The sequence below is a fragment of the Aythya fuligula genome, chromosome 1, assembly GCF_009819795.1.
Source record: "Aythya fuligula isolate bAytFul2 chromosome 1, bAytFul2.pri, whole genome shotgun sequence".
NCBI lineage: Eukaryota > Metazoa > Chordata > Aves > Anseriformes > Anatidae > Aythya > Aythya fuligula.
The window spans coordinates 103407597-103421171 of NC_045559.1; the positions used below are offsets into that span (position 1 = coordinate 103407597).

Below are 13575 nucleotides of genomic sequence, written 5' to 3' on the forward strand. Positions count from 1 at the left end.
TTCTCACCCCTCTAGTGGGTGGCTGGGACCCCTGCAAGCACATTTCCCTTGCTTCGTTTTACTGCAGGAGGGTCACGGACCAAAATCACCAGGGGGCTGGGGGTTGGGTGCTGCACTGGGAAGCCTCAGAGCAGGGTGAGCCTCACGCACACAGTGCATTTTAAAACCAATCTGACACTTTTCCCTCCATATTCCCCCTCAGTACAACCCGTCCTCTGTCCTTGCCCCCCCTCACACTGCTCCGGGTGACGGGGACAGCCCCGTCAGGACAGCAGGCCCCATGCCAAAGCCACCTGCCCACAGCCTCAAGGACGGCGCCCGTCCCACGTCGTGCCTCCAGGAGCGCGTCCCGAGCAGCGGCCGTGGCGGGGCTGCCTTCTGAACGAGGAAGTTTATAGCAAAAATACGAAATTTGGCACTTCCTTAAGGAAGAGAAAGAAAAATGAAAAAAAAAAAAAAAAAGTGATTATTATTTTATTCCAAAGTTTATGGCTGTGAGAGCGGCTCTTAATAAAGGCTGAGTAATGCAGCCAGGCAAGATTAAATATTTATAATGCTGTGGTTAAAAGCTGTTGTGCAGGGAGATTTTTTCCAGGAACCAGCACAGCTGCGACTCACATCGCCACTCGGGGCTGCGGGCACGGCTGTGCACATGGTGTGCTGCCTCATGCCGCCACCTCTTCTTTTCATGCCAGAGCAGCAATTTGTGCAGTTTTAGGATCCAGCCCATAATTTTCCACAGTGCAGAGGCTGGTCGCAGTTTCGGAGCTCTGCTTCTTCCTGCCTCTCCCTCAACAGCACCCTGCGGGCTCGTTCAGAAAAGGACATGCTGCCTCTTTCCTGACGAGGGATATTTTTAGCTATTCCATTTTAAATTTTTGCCTAAGGTGGACAGGAGCAGTAGTGGACAAGCCAGACAACCAAAAGACCTGGCATTGCTGTCACCATGACCCCAAATATTGGGGTTGGAGCTGGTCAGCGGGTCACAGATTGGGGTAGGCTGCGAGGAGCTCCTGAGGCCGCCTGGTCCCACCGCAGACCTGGAGAAGGGCCCAGCTCCGGACAGGACCCAGCTCCAAAACCCGGCCGTGTTGCTGTGTCCAGATGTCTCAAAAATTAAAAAAACAAACCCAAACCAGGCGGCTCTGCTGTCTCTGAGCCTAGCAAAGGCTCTCACGGCGGATTGACCTGTCTGCATAGCGAAGGCCTGAGCTCCGGCTGAGGCCTTCCTGACCGCCCGCTCCCACAGGGAGAGAGCAGCCGGGTGTCACCCTCGCGTCCTTGGGGCCCCTTCCTTAGGGGTGCTGCCCCTTAACATGGGGAAATGCCGGGTGCAGAAACGGATGGGGACCTCTGTGAGGCTGGGGCAGGGCTCCCCTTCCAGGAGTGTGGGTGATCCCGCTGAGGAATTGCTCCTGGGTGCTCACGAGCATGATTTCAGAAGCGATGTGAGATCCCTTGCCTGGGTTATTCAGTGCTGATGCTGGCTCATATAACTTTCAAAGGCACGTCATTCCCACAGCCACGTCTGTAGCCGAAGCCTAATAGCTACTTGCATGCCGAGCCAGCCACACAGCCTGCGAAATCTCCCCTGTAATATCCCCAGGCTGCTTTTCTGGGCACTCGCTAGGATTTTGCAGCTGAGAGGTTATCTTGCTAGCCGTGAAATGCCCTCCCTAGGGTGTTGCTGCTGACCTGTGGTACCTCATTCAGGTATACGTCTGCCCTTAGCCTGGCAATGAAATAGATGCTGGCTGTGGTATTTCTGCTGTGTGGTGGTTTTTATTTTATATTTTATTTTATTTTATTTTATTTTATTTTATTTTATTTTATTTTATTTTATTTTATTTTATTTTATTTTATTTTATTTTATTTTATTTTTTCCTTCTCATTTGTGTATCCCACTAATAGCTGGCAAAATCCGATTGCTTCTTACCACTGATGCCACTGCAGTAAAACAGACCCAGCAGCGACAACAACGTAGATCACCATACGCACTGCTTGTCTTTAATTGGCATACCCTGTGCCTTCCCATAGAATACAATTTGCATGGTCAGGTCAGGTAAATATGTTGCCCATTAGTTCTCTGTTTTCCATGCTGGATGTTTTTTTTTCTGCAGAAGGTGTCATTTCAGAGAGATTGAAATAATTTGGTGCCTGTTCCCGAGTTTTGTTTGTGTTTGTTTTCACTCTGACTTCCATACCGCTGTGAGCAGCGAACATTTGGGAACGAGATGAAGCACTAATTGATAGCTTTCCCCAATTAGACTTGGAAAGTTTTCCACAGAAAGAATGAAACAGCAACCCGGGCTCAGAGCATAAACAATTTAGTCAAGGGAACGAACCCTGAGTGAATCTCCCCCTGCTGCGCTGGAGCAACAGCCCCAGCCCCGCTGAGATGCTCCTGGTGCTCGCCCATGACAGGACTTTGTCACCAGGCTTGAAGATGCAGTACGACAGGAATACATCTAAGCAGGCACACATTGCTAAGCACATTTTATCCTCCCCACACATCTCCAGCAGCTGTGATGGGCTCTATGCTGGGAAGCAGGCTTTTCCCTGGCTCTTTTCCTTATTTCCACAGTGGGGAGCAGGGGTCAGCCCCAGCCCCAGCTTGCTGCCCCATGGCACTTCAAGAGGAGCCAGCTAACCACACTAGGCATCTGAGTCGTGGTCTTGCATGGAGAAGTGACTTATCCTAGTTTAATATAAAGAACCTATTTCCTCCAGGGTTGTGAAAGGAGGTCAGAGAACGGGGAGCTTGGAAAAGCAAGGCATTTGGCAGCTTTGCCCCAAGTGAAGGACCAGGCTGTAAGCGAGAGGCTGGCTTCTACCCACCTGCTGTCAGCTGAGCTGCTCCATCACCAGGAAGGGTCGCCCCTGCTTTCAGCCAGGGCCCCCCAGAGCAGCACCGTCACTGGGAGGATGTGCTGGGTGAGGTGGATGGGACAGCGGGGACCAACCAGTAACCTGGCAATGCCAAGCCCACCACTAGGCCACGTCCCTAAGCACCACATCCACACATCTTTTGAAGACCTCCAGGGACAGTGACTCAGCCACTCCCCTGGGCAGCCTGCCCCAATGCCTCACAACTGCTTCAATGAAGAAATTTGCCTAATAACCAACCTAAACCGGCAACCAACCTGCCTCATGGGTCGGGAGGATGGCATCACCTCCTGGCGGAGCTGTCCCACACCTCCTCACGGGGCCGACCAGAAGGAAAACCCCGGTTCCTCCACCCATAGGACAAAAGCCAATTCTTTTCAGACCCAAACCTATCTGGGACCATTGCGCAGGGACATGGACAGCAACACCTCTCTATCTACCCGTCAGGGGGAGAGCCAAGCCCCCGCGGGAGCGCTGCCTTTCGTGCAGCCCCAAAAGCACGAGGGGAAGTGTCCCAGCCCCGCAGATGAGCTCAGCTCCTCGTGTCTCCCTTCAATCCCTCTTCCTTCCGCTAATAGGATGCCAGTCACTGTTGAGATTTTTTCCAGTTGAGCACGCAACTGTGCCTTAGTCATCCGAGTAGGTCCCTTCCTCCTTTTTAAGTTTTCCCATGCTCAGATGTGACTTGGTATCAGTAGGAAATGACGAGCCCTGTCCCTTCTTTCTTTCCAAGCGTTTCATGCTACCTCACGCTACCCAGAAGCACAGTGTCTGAGCGGGAAAGCACAATGAACTCATGAAGTATTACCAATAGGAAGTGACATTTTTCCTCCTATTGTTCATGAAATTCCCTATGGAGTGCAGTTAAAATATTGGAGACATTTTATTTAAAGGCAGGAAGGTTATGTTTTCAACTTAGATAAATTTCGGGTTTAATTTTCTGTCTGACTGCACTAAGCCAAACCTGATCAGTCTGGATGACTTGCAAGTGATCTTTAAAAAAATCCCGTGAGTATAATCTTAAATCAAAGTTATAAAATATGCTGTGATATTAGCACTATTAACACAGCGCTCCACTTACAAAGTAGGTCCTTAATATAAAAAAATTTCAGTGGATGTTCATTCAAGCACATGTACCTACTACACTTGCAGCATTTCGTGGTACTGTTTCGGGTTTACCAAAATTTTATTTGAGAAGAAAATGTGTTGGGTGTGGGAGATCATTCGGGTGATTGAACAGATGTTGGGGGGAGGTATGCTTGTTTTTTCACACCCCCCATGTGTTATAATGAATCTGCAGGTTCAATCTTCAAGCACCTGTGTTTAATTTTGCTCTGTCCTGCTGCCTCTGTTAATAATATATTTCTCATCAGCTGAACACATTCTCATGTAATTTATGGGCTGCAAGACACTACCTGGTTACAAGTGCTATGTCCTAAAGCAGAAGGCTTTTCTCCATGTTATGATTCTCAAATATTGTTCTCCTTTTTTAATATTTCATAACCCGCATATGGCAATTGAGCCCAAAAATACAGTGAAAAGCAATCTATAATATAATCCAAAACTATGAGACTTTATAAAAGTGTTTTTCCACAGAATGATTTATAGACAGTCAAGGGTTTGAAGCTCTGTTTTTATTGCATATATTTCTTCTTACTTTACAAATAATTATATGTACTGATACAAATGTTCCTTCACAGAAGGTACATTTCTTTTTCAAAAAAAAAAAAAAAAAAGGCTAGGGTGTCATCCAAAATAAGCCATTTATTGTTCATTAATATAAAATGTATTCATATTTCTAGGTGGTGTCATATCCAAACCACTGTTCATCCAAATTTCCTGCATGATCTGTTCCCTGCGCTCGATCCGTTCAGCCAGATCCGCTGCTTCTGCTGAGTTATAACCTGAGTAAGGAGGTCTGTAAAGTTCTGCCAGTTCATCCTGAAGCTCCGACTCAGAGGAGTCGTCCTCCTCCTCGTTCTCACTGTTCTCGTCTGCTCCGTCACTTTCTGGCACCAGGTGCTCTCTCTTTCCTTGCAATTTCTTGAAGTCTTTAGAGCAGGACACGCGGATCACCAAGGCACAGAGCGTGAGGATTAATCCCACACAAACGCTGGACACAAACAGTAGAGCAGCTCTTTCTGGGTGATCTGAAATTAGAAATCCAGTGCTTAAACACTTCACACACTCTGCCAAAGTCTATCTACAAAAAAGCCAGCTGTCATTTCCAGAGTCCTGCATTATGTGGGTGTTTGTGGGCAGGGGATGTGGGGAGAGCTTGCTGTGCCCTGCACCCAAAACGCCCTGCACTGGGGAACTGAATGGTGCTGTCTCTGCTTCTTCAGATTACTGTGCAAAAATCCTGGACTCTTGAAAACATCACAAAATAACAACATTATCCCACCACTTTGTTAGCATTCTTAACCACCTACCAGAAGCATACCATTTTTTTCCAGCTGCCCTGCCAAAATGGGTCTTACTCTCACTAACAGAGGGCATGGGAAGAGCAACTCCCTGCTCCGAGGAACCACAGCAGCATCTCCAGCCCGGACTGGTAGGGAGCATTGTGATTCCCAGTACAGGCTGAGATCACGTCCCAGTATAGCAGCAAGGGAGGCAGCAACTCGACCGCTGCATGGCTCCTGCTGTTTTTCTAGAAGAGCCAAAACCTTAGTTGAAGCCTTAAAGTTGCTTCTTAATGCCAGCCCCTTGCTCACTTCCAAAATTCATGGGACTTTTCCTGTGGTGTTAGAGATCTGGTGCTCACAGATCTGGCCTCAGCACAATTTGCCTTAGTGTTGCGAAGTCACAAACCTGCCACGGCTCATAGTGGCGATGGCTGGGACGATTTTTTTATTTATTTGTTGCTCCTCGATGATCCTTCCATGCATGTAAACCAACATTTCCAAAAATGGATGTCTCCAGCACTGGTCCCAGATCGGGGACCAGGTTTTCAAAAATACTGAACAACCAACAGCCCCCATTGAAAACGTTCATTAAAAAAAAATCTTGGCTGCAGTCCCAAAAAGAGTTTGGATCCTTCGAGATGGAAAATATTCCACAAATGTCAATTGTGCTGTGATTGTCCCATCCACAAGACTGCGAGTATATTGCAACAATACTGTTACTATAAATACGGGATTTCCAGCTGCGACCTTCTGAGGTGATCCTCCCCTTCCTTACTCCTTCCAAAATGCCACAATCTAATAATGAACCAATCTGTCTCTTTTTCCTACCTCTAATGTATGCAAATGTAGCCAAGGAGTTGCTAACAATAGTGCCATCTTTCTTTGGAAGCCTGGATTCCTTTGGATCAATGTCAATACCTGCAACAAGAGGAGGTAAAGCAAACTCAGTCACGTTGTAGATGACGAAGCCACTAAAGTGACATTCTTCTTATGACATTTGTACCAATGAGTCTGACTAAAACACAGGCAGGACAGCGCTGTGCCATAGGAACCTTGCAGAACGTTAGACCACATGATGGTTGACGATTTAATAAAACAAATATTGAAATCAAATATAAACAGCAAATAATTAAGGTATTGAAAATATTGAGTATATAGAAAATAGCAAAATTATTTTAAAAAAGGATCTACTATCAAGTGAAACCCCTTGCCTGTTCCCATTAGGCTTTCTGAAATAATTTACTTCATTAAGTTTCACACCTGTCCAGTGGACTTTTTAGCCCAGTTGCTGCAGGGCACTGCAGTTAGTGATGGTAGTGAATGTGCAACATTCATAACGAACTAGCCACATCGTTCATTCTATTTTCATATAGGAGGAGCAGGTGTTGGTGTAATTTTTAAAAGACCCTTCACCACGAACCAACTGCACTTGCACTTTTACTCTTCCCATCTTTCAGTCAAAGTTAGAAAGCAGTGCACTGTTTATGGACTGCCGGGTATCCACATCCCTGTCAGTCAAAGTTCAGCATGTCTCAGCCCCTGCTTGGCATGACACATAGGCTGACTGAAGCAAAGCTTCACAGTTCCTTGGAAATGGTGTAAGGAACATACAGTGGGCAGCAGAACCTTCCCTCTATTGCTGTGGCAGCCAAGCCGTGGCCGTGCTGGCCCCATCCTGTCCCAGCCAGGAGGGCAGATGCTGTCCCAGCAGCGCTCCTCCTGTCCCCTCCCTCACACCCACCTCTGCTGTCCTACTGCAGCCAAAGACAAAGGAGAGGAGTAAACGATTATTAGCTTTTTAATTACCATGCTCACCGTCGTTCAGCTTCACGGAAGACTTGTTGTCGTTGACCAGGGGGTTGACAGCTGTGAGGATGAATTTAGGAACTGGAAAGAAAGGCAAACGGTGCACTGTCAGCTTTGGAAAACAGATCTCTGGTTAACTACTAATCCCATTGCAGAATCACAGCATGGCTGGGAGTGGCAGGGACCTCTGGAGGTCCAACCTGGTCCAACCCCTGCCCAAGCAGGGCCTCCTACAGCAGGCTGCCCAGGACCATGCCCAGGTGGCTTCTGAAGACCCCCAAGGAGGAGCCCCCACAGCTCTCTGGGCAGCCTGTGCCAGGGCTCGGTCACCTGCTCAGGAAAGGAGTGTTTATGTCGAACATTAATTGGGTTTCTGTTGGTGGCACCTCAGGCTTTGCCTGTTTTAAGTCTCATGTGAAGTGCTCTGCAAAGTGGTCCCAGAGTGGAAGGTGCTCGGGATGAGCTGGCAGGGCTCTGGGTATGCCATTTCTCGTGGCATTTATTTTTTTTTCCCTTGAGAAGTTTTCACATACTTCTTAAAATAAGTAAAATTGCTAAAAGAAGGCACAGCGTGCAGACGTTGAGAGCTCATGTACTGTGTGTGGGATGAATGGGCCCTTCAGGTACTCAGGTCTTGGCACCTGCTCCCTGTATTGTGTGAAGGCAGAATGATTGATTTGCAGGAGAAAAAAAAATAGAAAGAAATTTCAAGTATGAAGCTCACCTCTATGCTATACACAAAGATTTGCCAATAAACAGTGTTAAAGAGAGTTAAATGGAACAGAGGAGACCGAGGCTTGGGGCTCAGCATAGTTTTCATTTGCAAAAACAACTAAAAATAGCACTTCTTTCTGAGCAGCACTCTTCTGTGTGTGGGCTCCAAGTCATATCTGTTTCCTTTCCCGATGAGGGAATTTTTTGGGACTTTTTGCTCCTGTTTGCAACAGAAAGCCAACAGCGATAGGGCCGAATGAGCTAATTTCTATTTTGGCTTGTATACCGCCGTAACTCGTAACTGTTTTCCAGCAGCAGAGTATTTTTGTCAGCCAACGGGGTCGGTTTGCCTTCTTTCAGCCTGCGCGCTGCGTTCGCAGGCCTGGCTCCTAGGAGTAGAGTTTGACCTGGAAGGCAGAAAATGAGGTGCAGGCATCCCCTGCCTACACTTTGCAGCATCCCCACGCTGTAGCCTCTTTCTCTGAGCCTCCACGTGGCCGATGCTGGGTGAGTGTGATGCTGGGGGGGGTCACGAGGTGATGCTGAGGGAGGTCACTGAGGCACCGGCACTGTGAGAGACCAGCCTCTCCTTTTACCAGTAGGAGTTAACTGTAAAATGTCACTCTGGACTACAGCCAGCCTCTTCCCTAGATGATCTATAAAACAATTAGACCTGCAAACCACTGCCTAATGCTTTAGACTGCACAGCTCAGGAGGATCTGGCAGAAGAAAAAGTCTTCGAGGTGTGCCAGCAGCACACACGAGCGGTATTTGGTATCCATGTTATCCTATTGCAAAACCACTTCCCTACAAAGCAGAACACGTAACCTCACTGCAAACAAACACACACTTCTCTTCCAGCATATGGATGCGTGAGAGAGTGCAATCTGTTACAACTATCTTTAATTAAACAGGATCCCATTAACTCATTCATAAAGTTACTACGGCATGAAGACAACTGCACAACAACGTTATGTGTTAGCATGAAGGCAGGTCCCCAGCTCTCCTCAACAACACAAGGAGAGTCCCTGTGGTGCCCCTCACCTCACAGCTACATCAGGAGACCACAAAAGAAATTCCCTCATACCAGCAAGGAGACAGCTGGGCTCTGTTTCCCCTGATCCTCAGGTACACAGTGATCAGCCCCACACTGCTGTTCCCAAAAGCATGTCCCAGAAGCAGAGCAGTAACTCGGTGAAAAAGATTTCGCACATCCCCTGGTTGGTGCAGGGGCGTGATATACAGCCACTGCTGAGGGTCACAACTCACCTCACGACTAGCCAGCAGAGGCTGAGGATATTTGTTCAAGCCCACAGTTAAAGAAAGACATTCCTAAAAGTATGCAACACCCACACAAGGCACTGCGCTGAAGTCCTGCAGTCATTTTTTTTTCCTTGCTTTCATTTGTACTACACTTTGCTGTCCCATGGCCTTTGCTTTGGAGAAGAAGAACTATAGGGAACTCTGCTTCCACATGACGTAAATATATCAGGCTACAATAAAGAAAATGAAAAACTCTTCCTTCTCGTCTGAGCTGAAGTAGGCTTCAGTCCTGCAAGGGAACTATAACCTCAAACCTTTATTTTAGTGAGACCTTGCCCATGAGAAAGGAAATCCCTCTGCAAGGCCGGAGGCTGGAGGTGTGCTCGTGTGACTCAGGTTTCAGGACTGGGCTCTGTACACAGCACTGCTGTACCTGGACCCATGGCAGGCAACAGCAGATTATTTTTCCTAGCTCCATTGCAGGTGAATTCTGCAGAACAGAATCTTATTTTGATAGCATTTCTTGAGATATTATAATACATACTTAATATTTTATTATAAAATGCATTTTTACAGGGAAAAAAAGAAAAAACACAACAACTTAACGGCAAAGTTTACACTGGGTGCAGCTCTACCCATGGGATTGTTCACATATTTTGGGTATAGCCATGTCACAAAATTACTGTGTTAAGGAAGGGTAGATTTCAGAAGCCCGTGTGTGTGTTTGTGTCTCCATATGTGTGCATTGTTTGGCATTGCTTTGCTTTGCAAACAAAATAAAGGCTTTAAAACGATTGTGCTCTTACCACATGCATAGCTGACATTAAGGTATTTTGTCACTCCAGGTAGGCACGGACTTCCAAAATCCTGGCTAGTGACAATAATTTTGCACCTCTGTTTCCCGTAACACCTTTTCGATAAAACTTCCAACGCCGTGTAAGACAAACAATCTGAAAGAAAAATACATGCCATAAATATACACCAGCAGTGTGATCAGAAGTAATAGCTGCTATGGGCACAACAAGACACACAAATCTGCTCTCAGTTTCGGACAGCTATGTTTGCCTAAATGGGATTTCAGAATTAGGCATCAGGATTTGTGAATGCAAGGAAGTTCAGCACGCAAAGAAAATGTGAACTTGCAGCAAGCTAACTGCCTCCTGCTGGCTTCCAGGTGCGTCCTAAGGTTGCAGCAAGATCCATGTCAACCTACAAACGAGGTGCTGTGCTGGATGTCATTTATGTTCCCTTCATCACGGCCTGGAAGAACCAAGCACCCACAAACAGCTCTCCACCTGGTTCACCTTAAGAAGAGCTTGCAAATAAAAGGAGATCCAATCCTGTTTGCAGGTCTCTCTCTCTGTCTCCCTGGGTTATCACAATGGTTTGACCAGGTGCCCAGTTTCAATTCCAGCTAGGTGAGATCAATTTTTGTGCACCACAACAGTGATGTTCGGTGTATGAAGGTAGCTGACAACCTGCTCAGCCCGGTGCTGCTGGGAGCCATTCCGCCACGGCCAAGAGGTCAGGCCGGGCTCGATGTTTAACTGGGCAGACCCCTGACTTTTCCTGCCGCACCAAATGCCATGCTGTTCCAGTCGGGCTGCTACCACAAGCCAAGTCCACATGCCTAAAACGACTTCAAAGGCACCTCCACTGCACGGTGCTCGTGCCTAATGACACGTTGTGTGTGTGCAGAGGGCCCTCGCTGCCCAGCTTCTCCCTACCAATGGAGAGCCGTGGATGGAGCAACCTTTTAAAAACTTGCTTTAAAGAAAAGAAGGCATGTCTCTAAATGCGACTGAATTCTCAGTATCCACATGTGCTAAACCCTAATACATCAAGCAAAAAAATACCTGTGTCTGTTTCAAAACAGAAAGTGTGCAGAAGGCACAGGTTTTGGGGGAGGCAATAATTTTCTGAAGCTGCCCACTTCCAGTCAGCGTTACCTCACCCATCTGGTCAGCCTCTACGGATGGCTGGTATTTCTTATTCTAAGTCTTCCTTGGGCTGATTTGTATGTTTGGTGAAGGGCCCGGGGGGTTAGCTTTCAAGACAGATTTGGGGGAGAGCAGCTTTGTCTTTCTGGAGACCTGAAAACCTAAGGCCTGGGTGTCCTAGGAGTCTGCTGGGCAGGTGGGGAAGGCTGATTTAAAATAATGGATATCTCTGCTTAAATAAGTCTGCTGCTCTAGTCCCTCTGGAGATCTCAGCTAACTAAGGATATATCCAGGTGGACATTTTTAGGCAGCTAAGTAGCGTATTTTGGCAAGTACGGAAACAACTGAAGAATATCAGGAGGAACTATCAGATGATTCATAAATCACAGAGTCATCCAGGTTGGAAAAGAGCCTCAGGATCACCAGGTCCAACTGCTGAATGGATTGGGAGCACAACAGCAGTCTGGCAAGCTGACTTGTGTTTTCTACATAATGCCCTTCGAGCTACTCACAGCCGGCTGTTATGCTGATGGTTTTCTACAAATTCAGTGCTACAGTGAGTACATGTTTCACTTTGCCTTTGGTAGATGTTTGCTCTTGTTTCTCTGGGAGTTAATAGCTCCTTATCACCTATATTCGTGTTGGATTTGGCTCCTCCACCAGAGGAGCCAGCCGTCATGTGCCCACAGGATCTTGGCAGGCCGGGTTTTGGAGAACTTTCCAAGGCTTGGCTGGTGTCACAGGTGTGTGAATGGAGACCAAGGCTGGCTTGCTTCTGCAGAACAGCACAAACGTTAACTGGAAAGAACCATAACTACAACAACAAAACCAGCAATTTACAACTGTAACACTATTTAACAGCTATCTGTGGTTTGGGAAGATTTTGGCCTTTAGTGATGCGGTCAAAAATTGTTCAGTTTCTTTCTGTCTGGTTTGTCTGTGCCATTGCTACCTCCCTGCTAGGGACCCTTCTGGTCAAACACCTTACTGCAGCGTCTGAGCGAGGAGGCGATTCACTCCATACTTAATTTAATTAATAAATTAATTCTGAGTCCATGAGTGAGCAGCCAGTCCTGAATCAGCAGTCAGCGGTCCTGAAGAAATCACAAATCAGGAGGCGAACATAAACATGTCTTCTGTCTTCTTCCTGAACATCGAAGCGATGTTTGAACTCAGCGTACATTTATGGGCCCTGCTAAATTGGTACCATCTGTTTAAAACAAACGGCCTCTTGAGAAGCACTTTCCCAGCACGCTAGAAGGCTGGTGACATCCACCAGCAGTGGCAGAAAAAGCAGCGATGGACGGCTGGGAAAACGCTCAATTCTTCATGCCTTGCCGCTGGAGTTGCCTGTTTCTTACCACCAGTGCTGGAGGATCCTTTGAAATGCTTCTATGGGTGGCATGGAGATACGGGCACCGAGGAGAGGGTCTTTGCACAGTAGGACACTATCAGATCCGACTGCAGCTATTTAACAGTTGGAGCAGAAAGCCTTGTTTGGAGAGGAAAGGCTCTTTCAGCTCCCTAATTAGCTTTGTTTAGGAAAGTTTTGGCATGCAAATGACGTGCCATAAATCACGCAGGCTTTAATGAGCAGCAATTTGTCTTCTGGTTGCTCAAAGCTTCTCTCCATTCAGGCCGTAAGAGCTTCCCCTCCCTTTCTTTGCATCCTGCCACACAAGAGCTGCAGGTGATGGAGTAGCCAGGGCTGGCCCTTTTGTGCCAAGCGCTGGCAGCCCTGGCCTGGCACACCCGCTCCCAACACCACTGACGGCTGTCTTCTCCCACGTCACCGCTCCCAGAGCACAAGAGGGATGTGTCTCGAACGCAGATCCACGTTACACGCAAAGTAACGTGCTGCTGAAGGGCTGGGGCACCCAAAGGAGGAGCCCCACCACAGTTTTTCGCTTCGACGCTAGGGCCCAGCTGCTTTCATCCCAAACTGCTGGCCTGCAGGGCTTTATGTTTTGTGGGCTACGCCTACCAGCAAAAAGAATAAGGAGCTTGCTTTTAGAATCGACTGAAAGCAAAGATTTCACACTACTGCATCAGCACGGCTTGTGCTTTGTGGAGCCCAACCATCAGCTCCGGGGATAAGAACTGACAAGGGGAAACCATGGAGTTCCGGAGCAAGCAGGGCTGCAAGCTCCTAAAGAAAGCTTCCATAATAACATGGTAATTTATGCAAGGGCATGGCGTACAGGGTCCTGCCTGCGCATCAGAGAAGGGCCATTTGCACTGCTGGTTCTAGCAAAAACACTTAGGAAAAGCGTTGCTGATACCTTTATATCCCAGGTCCACGTTCTGTCAGCAAACAAGGCGGCACGATATGCTAACACCACCACTTACTGTCAGAACAGGCCATTCCTTGCCACCTGTACCTCCTGTGCCTGCTGCGAGGCTCTTGGATTTCCTTACGAGTAGCTCGGAGTTTGGAATTCAGCCTGTGAGCATCTGGTGCAAAAACCCCACAGCCATCCCGCCTAGGCTCGGGGCGAGGGATCTATCTGCCAGCACCAATACTGAGGAGAAGGCACAAGGGGAGCTCCCTGCTCCTC

General features: G+C 47.7%; 1 protein-coding gene across 1 annotated transcript in view; it reads right to left on the minus strand.

Annotated features, from left to right (window-relative positions):
• Positions 1-4629: 4629 nt before the first annotated feature.
• EVA1C (eva-1 homolog C) overlaps positions 4630-13575 on the minus strand; it is a 34954-nt gene continuing 26008 nt past the window's right edge. Inside the window, exons 5-8 of the mRNA XM_032207714.1 lie at positions 9884-10027; positions 7101-7181; positions 6123-6212; positions 4630-5036 (exon numbers count right to left, since the gene is read on the minus strand). Coding sequence (XP_032063605.1) covers positions 4651-5036; positions 6123-6212; positions 7101-7181; positions 9884-10027 — 701 coding nt within the window. The 3' untranslated portion in view covers positions 4630-4650. The remainder of the gene's footprint in view (positions 5037-6122; positions 6213-7100; positions 7182-9883; positions 10028-13575) is intronic.